Below are 11,613 nucleotides of genomic sequence, written 5' to 3' on the forward strand. Positions count from 1 at the left end.
TACAGGCCTACATACATAAAGTAGATTTGAACTTGAGGCACTTCAAATCCTCTCTGCTATCAAATCATTGCAGATTGGGACAGAGTAAAGTTGGAAAATGATTTACAGAATTTCTTTTAAAATACCGATTGATTTATTGTGAAGAATTATAGCATGGATAAGCGAGACATCTATGTCGTTTAATTACAGTCTGCATGCATCAGTCATATTTTCAGCCAAATTGATAGCCAATAACAGCCATCAAATCCATTTTTTGAAGCAGAAAATAATAGCCAATATTAGCAATCAACACTACATTTTAGCCTAAATAACAGCCAATAATAGTTACCAAAGACTTGATAGATATGATCATAATGTAGCTTATAAAACACTCCATCCTAGTGCTCAAGGAAGTAACTGTCATTATTACCCTGGTGGCAGCACTGCCCCCCCCTCCTTTCCGGTACGGGTACTTACCTTCTGGGTTCATTCCGGCCGACCCCTCCATGGGCATCACCCCTCCACCAAGAGACTTCTTGAGTCTTTCATTCTCCTCTCTCAGCTCTCTGATGAGCTTCTCCACTGGGTTTTCATTCACAACGGCTTTGTTCTTGATCTTCTTGGCACGGTCAGCATATCTCAGGGTACCGAGGGTCTCATCATAATTGATATCAGCCGGAGACAGGGCAGCAATCATAATGGTTTTGCTGTATATAGGGAAATTAGGGTGTTGATCGGGCCATGATTATCATTTCAAGTAACAGGTTTCTGTTACGAGCTATTGTATGGAGAGGCAAAGTTCAATAGTAGTAGAATATGTTCTCATGAAAGGTGTCTGCTATATTCAATTTCATTTACAACATTCCTACTTGGCAAACTCGTTCAGCCAAGAGCTATTTTTCTACAAGTCCATGCGATCACAAAATCCCATACAAAATAAATACATTACAGAAAAGACAAAAGTAAAATAAAAGTCAATTTACAATGAAAATGGAATTGAAATTGGGATTGCCACAGGTGAATTTAAAGACTTCTTAGAGATATGCTTTTTTTTATTATATAGCAAATAATATAGGAGGAATTCAGTACTTTTTGCTGACAAAATGATCAGGCTAATATATTGCTTCCAATCAGTTATTCATTATGCTGCATTCATCAGTACAGTATCATGACATGAAAAGGGAAAATATAAAACCAGTATATTTGAATATTTCTTTATTCATTCCTACTGCAAGATGAATATCATGTTTCTAGTACTCTTACCTGTTACCACCCAAAGCATTCTGAAGCAACTTCGTGAGGACAGAATCACGATACGGAACCATTGTCTTCTTCTTACCCATAGATAGATCTGCTAAGGCCTGTAAAAAGAATTATAAAATGTGTGAAAACAATCCAGACAAAAGAATTCTTCAATTTCTTAACTCATCCATTTGTATTAAATTTACCATTGATGGTAAAGTTAGCAAACACAATGAAAATCATGATTTTGATTGGCTATTAACACATGTTGCAAAGGTAGATGCTGTTGATAATAGTTACAATTACTTTTAAATTTTTATGTCACAGGGCCCATAGGCTGTTCCGTATTGAACCATGTCTATTACATTTTTTGTTCTAGAATATCTTCTACTATTATGAAGTCAGCAAACTTACTTGTAAAATGAAGGTGTATATAATTATAATTGTAGCATGAAAACAAAATGAAATTCATGTTTTTATGATTAATTTTGTTAATTATCTTTAATACTAGTATTAGGCAACTGGCCTATTTATCATAAATTAGATTGCCTACATCATAAATCCATTGAAGATTATTTCAGTGTTTTTATGATTCATTTTGTAAGAGTTTATCTTTAAATGTCATCTCCATAAAAAAATACTAGTGTCATTAACCCATGGACCCTAGCCTATAATAGGAATGTTGAGCTGAACATCTTCACATTTTTTTGTATGTATTGATAAGAATGATGACTAGACTTACAGATATGACATTGCCAAGAGCTGATAGAGATTTGTTGATATTTGCACCTTCTTTTAACCTGTCTCCTGTAGCACCAGTGGAGTCTGCCCTTTCACTACCTGTACATTAAAGGGAAAATAATGCAATGATGTAAATGACTGAAAATGAAAACAAAATTAAATAGAAAATAATATCAAATTATGATACATGGGGAAAATAGGTAAATATTGGTTATATTTGTTTTCATTGCTTTTCTTCTGAAATAAATGTGAGTCAGTTACTAGTAACAATGTCACGACGCTATAGCTAAGTCATCTTGTGCTTTTTCTATTTACTGGTGGCAGCGGTGGAATGCTCAGGTCATTCTGGTGGCATCTGATACCCAATGCACAGTGATGATCCAGGTTACATCTACCTGCTTTTCACATTAGTGAGTGAAGTCCAAGTGATTTCCTCTTGTCTGACTAATCCTCAGATGATTATCACAAAATCTTATATGGTAACATCAAGAAAGACAAAAAGTGGGAATAGCAGTTCTCATTTCTTGTCACGACTTGACTTCCACCATTATTTGGTCAGAAAATCATCCTGATGTTAGCTTCAATATCATTTTACATTGCATGTTGCCTGGGTACACCAAGGTAACACCCTGGATGTACCTATAAGTAATTACTGTTTATCATAGAGCAAGATTTTATTCCAGTTTGACCCTTGATTTAGCATGCAGTGCCTTTTATTTCTCAGTAGTCCTACAAAGTTATCAAGGTGACAATTGTTCAATCAATCATATCTAATTCAGCCTCTAAACTTACCAGCCAAATCAACCAGGTTGATAACACTAGTTTTCTTAGTCTCCTGCCCAACATCATTCTTACTAATCTGATTGAATGTGATTGTGATAACAGTATGTGCTCTACTACTCGTAGCATTCATCTGTGTGGCTGCTACTGTTCTGTTGGCGGTGCCTGTTAGTTAAAAAAAAGAACAAAAAATAGATATATAGTTTTTAATACCTATAGGTATATGGCAGGGGCCCGTCTTACAAAGAGTTACGATTGATCCGATCAATCGCAACTATGGGCGGCCAGCAACGTCAACATCTATTATGCCTGTTTGTTCAAAATATTTTCTAGCTATCGTGTATATTCATGCATTCATTGTTTTCGTGAAAATTCATTGCGCTTCTCTTTGCATACAAAGAACATTGTGCAAATTTTTCATAGAAAAAAATTATGACACTGATGGATTTCCATAGAGTTACGATTGATCGGATCAATCGTAACTCTTTGTAAGACGGGGAACTGCTAGAATTTAATTAGCTATGTGGAGAAGCAAATAAATTTGGGGAAAAAATGGCGAAAATCATACATGCATCATCAACATCTTGCTCGTCTGAAGAAAGAACACTTATAAATTCATTACTTAAATCAGTAACACAATAGATTACATTTTCATTTGTATCATAATGTTTAGTTGAGTAGATACTTATTCTCACATATTTTTTTCCAATAAATGATTCTATATGAAGGGAGTGTAAATGGTTATATTGTAGCTTTCATCTATACTGTATAAGATAACTGAACTGAGAGTGCTTTGAATCAAAATATTATAAAGATGAATCCAATATTTAGTTGATTAATTCATTTAGGTAAAAGCAGTGCAATAAGGAAAAACATATTAAAACAGTTAAACATTTGAAAGAAATTATAAAAGGAATAATGAGATCACTAAGACTATATAACTCTCAAATTGGCAGTTTTTCATTATCACCTAAGCAACTTAGAATCTTGGAATAAATATGCTTAGTTTGGAAATTTCCACCATCATTTTGTTTCATGATCTTCTTTAATTAGATTTCTGTCACAAGCTCATTTTACATAACCAAATGCCCTTGACCTCAACAGTGCAGATCAATTTCTTTCTAAGCAACTTATCCATCTACTTTGATACTAGCGATATCTCTATGGTAACCCATACACAAACCCAAAGTCTAATTGGCAGAAATTATTGAAGTTGAGCATTCCATTGTTGTCAAACAGAAGTGGAGTCATGATCACATTACAACATTCAGAATGGGTTTATATTAACAGGTAAATGTGGGAGAGATATAGACAGAGAGAGAACAATAGACAGACTAATTATATCTGGTACGAGACAAAAAGTGTAAATGATTAATGATGTTTGTTCGTTACTAATCTATCGCATGGTTACCTACTAACCCTTTCAACTGACAGCAACTGTTTCTCAATCGACAATAATTTTGTGTTTCATTTCATTTAGGTTCAATGTCGATCTAAAAATAATCAATTTGATAGTCAATCATAAATGTTCACAAAGTAAAGAATCGACCAGCTCTGTCACAAAGTAAGGAGTTCATGTCATCATGGGAGAGGATATACGATGAGGAGCCACATTTTGGCACCATCATCCTAAGTAATGTGAATGTTGGTATCGGAGAATTTAAGACAAGCTGCAATGGCATTTGAAGGTCTCCATAGAATGAAGAAACACTGGTGATTCTATCACCCACAGCAACTTCCAAAACTGTTCCTATTTTCATGGTTTGTAAAGGGGTTGCTTCGAGAGTTCAATGGCTTTGCTGGGGGTAATCATCATTTCAGAAGAGAATATTGTTAAAAAGCTTTTCAAATTACAACGCAGGAGGGCTGACACCACCTACAGAGATTATATTACATAGATCAATGTTTCTGTTTGAATCTAATCTCCAAGAAAAAAAATTCCCTAAGCATTAAGAGCATGTATGCTGATAATAGATCAGAATTAGAAAGGGGAATTTTCCCCTGCTTTTCCCTTTGCTTACTCTAAGGCGATTTGTCCTTAGAAACCATCTAAACAAAGTTCTCAAAAGAGGGGGATACTATCCAGTATATGAAAGGCTCATGGTAAAAATAAGAAAGATATTGTCTCTACATGGCAAAAAGGAAGTTAGAGAAGACATTAAATCGACTGCAGATCTCTGCCCAAAATTTCAAGCCATGTGCTGCATTGCACAAAGATTTGCATTTTATTGTTTACAGTGCAACAGAATTTTCAACAAATCAGAATGAATTTGGATGATTGAGTAAAGCCATAACATACCAAAATGCACTTTGAAAGAAGTACAAAGGTAATGAAATTATCGAAAATCTATCTTTGCAAAATATACAGAAAAAAGTTTTTCTAGCATTCTGCTGAGACCATCTCTGATATATTACCTTCATCGACCTTCCTCTCAATCTCCTTGTAGCTCCCTACGGCAGCCTTCTTAAGATTCTGAACATAGAAGAGACCTTCCTTAGGGTTCTGTCTAACAGCCAGACCTCCCTTTGGGTTGTTCTTCTGTAACAAGTCACGGACCTGTTCATTGTAGATCTCCAACATGGAGAATGTGACTTCATATTTCTGAAAAAAAAGGGGAAATGGATCCTCATTATTTATTACATAATTCTATATAAAAAAATCTTTTTCAATCTACTCATCTCTCTAAACAGAAAGCAACTACCCACTTTACAGTTCCTGGCAAGACAAACATTAAAGATTAAAATTTATGACAGCAACAGCAGCAAAGTGCCATGAGGGATAACAGAATAGAGCAAATCATTGTCAGTTGCCAGCTAAAAGTTTTTAAATATGAACAACCAAAAACCTTGACAAAATATAGCATAATGTAAAGTTATTAAATGAATTTCAATATCATTGGTGAATTCCTTGTTTTAAGTCACTCTAACTGCTTTCAACTGATTCTCCTATGATAAGTTCATTCCTCGGGGCTTTAACTTTTCAAAATGGGTGTAAAAAAATCCCTGAGACTGGCCATTCTATGACAATGGCTGCTAGAAAAAATTTATCCTCATTTGTGCATAGGGTTGGGGTTGGAAAAACATACCAGGTAAAAACTTGGGTAGTGTTTCACTGAAGGACTTCTCTGTCATTCGTTGCTGCCAAAGTGTACTCAGCCAATCAAATGCAAGGATTCCAGTAGCTTTTATAAATTATCGTTGACAATAACGGACATATCATTTCATGAATTTTTCCCAACATTGCTAACTACTTTCGAACCCCATATCATATCCAGAAAACTTTTCCAGTATGCCCAAAAGGGGATCTTCCAAGCACACCGGTGTGTTGGCTCAGTTTGTAGAGCATCCGTCTCACAACCTGGAGGTCGGGAGTTCAAACCCCGGCCGCATCAGACCAAAAGACATTAAAAGATGGGTGTTGCTGCTACCATGTTTGGCGTCAATCAATTAAAGGGATAGAGCCTCGTCGATCTGGCACTGCCGGGCCCACGATCAATTGGGCAAAGCAAATTTTCAGAGAATTTCAATTCATGTCTATTTCAAACAATAAAATATGGATTTTCTTTTTTTTTCAAACCAGCTAAAAAAATTTTTGAAGTGAATGGATGAATATACTTAAGAGAATAAAACACATCCCCACACACTTTAAGCCTCTTCAACGTGGATCTGATAAGTGTACTCACTGTTTCTGTTGAGGAACTTTCTATCGTCTTGAAGAGAGCATCACATGTGATAGGTACAATACCTCTGAAATAATGAAACAAAATACAAGAAATTAAACAATGATTTAGGTAAAGTATAAGTCCTCTATAAATACATTGTACTTTTATGTCACTGTATTATACCAATTACATTTCTGATGTAGTAAATGCAAGAGAGTGTCTTTTATTGATTGAATTTTCAAATCTTAAATGCACTATTGATATTTTTTGCATTATTGAGCATCATCCCCGGGGGGGCCACTTACATTGACGAGTGGATACCATGCGCGACCAAAAAAACACGTAAAAAGGATGTCTTTTTCACGATAGGGCACGTTACGTACGTAACGTGATAAGGGTGTCAAAAACACAAAAATAATGAAAAAAGGGTATCTATTTCGCTAGGAAAATTACGTGTTTAGGGTCAAATTCGCGGGGATGATAAAACAAGATTAAAATGTTTTATAAAGGATGTCCTTTTTGCCCCAACACTTCGTGTTTAGAGTCCGATTTGCGCGAGGTGTAGAAGGTGGGGTCGTACTAAACCAAATAAGGTAAAGCCGACGACCGAAGGACCCGTATCAATAAAACATTCCTGTACTTGTTTAGGGGTTCATTTCAGGGAACATTTGCCAAGAGTATCGTTTTGTTACCAATACTTGTTAAGGGTAGGGTTTCACACGCCAATACTTGTTAAGGGGCGCATTTTCCGAATATGGAAATTACGTGTTTAGGGTGCTTTTCGAGACCCCATGGTCGCGCATGGTATCCACTCGTGAATGGAAGTGGCCCCCCCGGGGCATCATCACAATTGCAATACACGTATATAGATCATAAAGTGGGTTTAGACCGACTATAATTACAAAATAATTTGTCATGTTCCTGTAACAGAAAATTCTGTCACATTAATACTGATTATATACTAAAGCTTTTATGGAATCTACATCAGACTTAAGCGATGATTAGCTTACAAATACATCATAGTAAAAAGAAGAAAATGTCTGGATATTTTTTTACAGATACATGAATAATGAATTCAAACAGTGGAAAAGGAGGGTAATGGTAGAAATTATAAACTCACTTGTTTTGACCATATCCAACCATGGAATATGATTTACCAGCCCCTGTCTGCCCATAGGCAAATAATGAACAGTTGAAGCCTTGAAAATGAAAAGGTGACACAAATTCATGAGATTATACCTTCTCCTGGGTTGGGGGTTGGGGGTGGAGAGTCCGGGATAGGGTGAGGGGCAAGACGTTGAATTCAAATATATGCGCCATCTATTATTATTACACATTCTGCATTTTGTTAACTTTTGGACTCCTGTCATTTACAAGCTTTATTAAAAAAGGTTCCTACAGGTGTTTCATTTTCCATTATTTGTTTTTACTCATAATGTTAATTTGCTATGTTTATGTATTTGATTCATTTTTTTTATATACATGTATAATTCAGCTGTCTATATCATCATGAATGTATATATGTTGGGGTTTTTAATGGAAAGAATAAACGAATTGAATTGAAGTGAAGTGAAATTGACTGATAAATCAATTCATTTCACCAAGCTCTGATGACAAGTATTGAATTCATTCATTGTAAGTAATTCACATGAAAGTGAACAGACATTTTAACCCTTACAGAGCCAAGGGGCTTGGTTTGTTGGAGGAGGATTTTAACAATTACCAGAACCATGCTTACTTACTTACATGTACTAGTCACTTTAAAAGCGGAAGAGTTATTAGCAAATTTACAACCTCTCATAAAAGATCAAACATATTAGTACCTTTTTACATTCAATCATGCATGTAAATTATTGAGAAATAAAACTTTCGGCATTGCTTCTCATTTGATTGCTATCAATGAAGCCGGAATTGATTCATAAAATTGATTTTTTTTTTTAATTGTTAAAATTTCCTCTTTTGCTACAACAGCAGCATTAAGGATAACAAATCGTTTATCTTAAAAAATTTCATGTTTTCATCACAATTTATGTTTTACTCAGTGCAGTTATCATAGATTAAAAATTTTTGATTTCTGTCACATATACATGTACATACATGTATAAAAATCTACACTAGTTAGGTTAAAAGAAGTGACTTATTGAAATAGTGAAGCTAAATCTGTAATAAGGAATAGGAATAAAAGTTTTCAATCATTAGCATCTTCAATCTTATTCCATATCTACAAAGCAAGTAATCATGAAAATATATAAAAAATGACAATCGTAATACTTATTGTAAGAAGAAAATCCTATCCTAAAAAATTATGTCACTTCCATCTTTTTAATCATAAAATGGGTAACTTACCTTTGAAAGCGTTGTCTAAGACACCTTGTCCCAGGTCATCAAATACGTTCTGTTGTGATGCATAGTTGCTACCAGGTACACCATGAAGAATACCATCAGCGTCTTCTTCAAAACCGTCATGTGACCTATTGATGAAATCAACAACAAACTGAATGCTACATTTTAAATTCAAATTCAAATTCAAATTCAAATTTATTTCCACAGTTAAAAGAAGAAAAGTCCCTAAACAGAAAGAAGAAAAAGAAGCTGTTATTATTACTCTGGTAGCAGTACAGAGAAAACGGTACAAATAGTTTTTTTCTCAACTGATAATTCAGCATTGTATTTTGCATAGCATTTTCTTGTATAGCAGCAATACCAGCAATATCTGATATAAATGTAGGACCTCTAAGAATCTTAACATGGTTGAGTGTATGGCTTTATATTATTCCGAATGACGACATACATGTATATGAGCCAGAATGCCAGAGTGCATATATAGGAAAACCATTACTTTTTTCAACTGCCAGGCTCTAGATCCCTAAAAAGTCTTCTTGTCAGCTACTAATTGCTAGTGGGTAAAGATTATCTTAAATTCACTGAGGGAGTAAGAGTACATGACCATTTTCTAATTTATTTCATAAGTCATGGTCCATACATTACTGCCAGGCTCCAGTCCCTAAACAAGTCTTCTTTCCAGCTACCAATCACTAGTGCGGTAAAGATTATCTTAATATCACAGAGGGAGTGAGAGTATATATGATTTCATAATTAATTAACGCTATATCACCACTTAGGCTCTAAGAGTCAGCCCTAATTAAAGATTGGAAATTCATTGGTGGGTATTAGTGGATGAATAAGTGGATGGATGGATAGATGGATGTATTGTTGGGATAGATGGGTGGATGCCGATGGATGGATGGATGCCGATGGATGGATGGATGCCAATGGATGGATGGATGGACGGACAGACGGACGGAAGAATGAATGGATTGTATGAATTGATTAATAAATGCAGATTTATCAAGCAGTATAGGTTTGATTATCTTACTAAAGCAACACATATGAAATAGCCCCAGTATTTTTCTTGTGCCATTCTTAGACCACTCCCAAGCAAAAGAAGGTGAAAAACTATTTAAAATACTTGTATTTGCTCATCAAAAAGTGATTCGAACCAAAGGGTGATTTGATTTACAGTGAATATACAGTGAAATGTTTAATTTCTCTAGATGTCTTTAATAGTGACTGCAGGGATCATTAATAAAAAATATAGGGTTAAATACAATGTACATAAAGTTCTCTAGAATATAAAGCACATTTAAATAAAAATAAAAATTTGACCATAAAAAGAACAATTTATTCAAACAAATTAAACTACCATTAATAACTCAAACATTTCTTATCAAGTTTTGTGGAAATGTTAAGCACTGTAAGCAACTACTGAATATCTTAAAGGACAAGTCCACCCCAACAAAAAGTTGATTTGAATAAAAACAGAAAAATCCAACAAGCATAACACTGAAAATTTCATCAAAATCGGATGTAAAATAAAAAAGTTATGACATTTTAAAGTTTCGCTTAACTTCACAAAACAGTTATATGCACATCCTGGCTGGTATGCAGATGAGGAGACTATGTCATCCACTCACTATTTCTTTTGTATTTTATTATATGAAATATTCTAATTTTCTTCTCATTGTCAAGTGATACAACGATTAATTCCCCCTGAACATGTAGAATTAGCATTGTTTAATACTATATGGTTCAGTCAAGTTGGTCCTTATTGTCAAATCTATTTAAAAAAATGAAATATTGTATAATTCAAACAATAAAAAAATAAAAGAAATAGTAAGTGATGGACATCATAAGCTGTTTTGTGAAAAATAAGCGAAACTTTAAAATGTCATAACTTTCTTATTTTACATCCGATTTTGATGAAATTTTAAACACTATGCTAGTTTGATTTTTCTCTATTTATTAAAGTCAGAATTTTCCTGGGGTGGACTTGACCTTTAATAGTGACTGCAGGGATCATTAAAAAATTATAGGGTGAAATCCACTGTACATACAGTTCTCTAGAATATCAAGCACATTTAAATAAAAATAACAATTTGACAATAAAAAAAAATTATTAAAACTCATTAAACTACCATTAATAACTAAAACTTTTCTTATCAACAGTTTAGTAGAAATGTTAAGCACTGTAAGCAACTATTGAATATCTTAATGAAATTGTCAGCATCAAGTTTTCAAAGGAAATGTGTAATAAACCTCCATTACAAAGCTTTTTGATCAATACAGATTTATTGAACATCCAGCACCATAATTAAATATAAATTAGGGCTCTTGGGAATTTGACAAGCATTGCCATGGTAACACCATAAACACGACACATAAGCCGACTGATCAAGCAATTATCTTGATAATTATGTGCTGCAGAGCAAATATATTAAGAACTACCACTGTGTCTCTCAAAAGATTCAAAGAGCAAACAAAAAGACTTTATATTCTGATCGGAAGAAAATATAGTAGGCCTATTGAATGTCTGGCTTTCAGAAAGAAATATATTGTAATAAATATCCTTTATTCTGCTATATTCAGAAACAAAATTATATATATTTCGAGAAATATCCTCATCTATTCTGCTATCTAACTTTGATTACGATCAAAATTTGTGGGAATGATCAATACTAGAAAATCAAATTACCGATTGGGGTATTAGTGGATTCATTTTGATTATCCAGCATTTATCAGTGATATTATGTGGTATTAGAATTTGGGTTTCATTTTCCTTTAAACCAACTTATTGTCAAGGTGAGTTTTCCATTTGAGAGTCAAAAAGGGTATTGCAGTCTGACCGCAGGTCCCTATGCTAATGAGCAAA

The 11,613-nt window shown here is 34.1% G+C and overlaps 1 protein-coding gene across 5 annotated transcripts in view; it reads right to left on the reverse strand.

Moving 5' to 3' along the window:
* Window positions 1–10,442, reverse strand: part of LOC129253925 (kinesin-like protein KIF28) — a 33,973-nt gene extending 23,531 nt beyond the window's left edge. For all 5 annotated transcript variants that reach the window (XM_054892363.2, XM_054892359.2, XM_064095228.1 and 2 more), the window contains exons 1-8: window positions 8,751–10,442; window positions 7,525–7,603; window positions 6,426–6,489; window positions 5,158–5,344; window positions 2,755–2,907; window positions 1,964–2,061; window positions 1,243–1,340; window positions 457–686 (exon numbers count right to left, since the gene is read on the reverse strand). In XM_054892363.2, the coding sequence (XP_054748338.2) occupies window positions 457–686; window positions 1,243–1,340; window positions 1,964–2,061; window positions 2,755–2,907; window positions 5,158–5,344; window positions 6,426–6,489; window positions 7,525–7,547 (853 nt within the window). In that variant the 5' untranslated portion in view covers window positions 7,548–7,603; window positions 8,751–10,442. The remainder of the gene's footprint in view (window positions 1–456; window positions 687–1,242; window positions 1,341–1,963; window positions 2,062–2,754; window positions 2,908–5,157; window positions 5,345–6,425; window positions 6,490–7,524; window positions 7,604–8,750) is intronic.
* Between the last annotated feature and the right edge of the window lie 1,171 nt (window positions 10,443–11,613).

The sequence above is a fragment of the Lytechinus pictus genome, chromosome 2 (assembly GCF_037042905.1).
Source record: "Lytechinus pictus isolate F3 Inbred chromosome 2, Lp3.0, whole genome shotgun sequence".
Taxonomy (NCBI): Eukaryota; Metazoa; Echinodermata; class Echinoidea; order Temnopleuroida; family Toxopneustidae; genus Lytechinus; species Lytechinus pictus.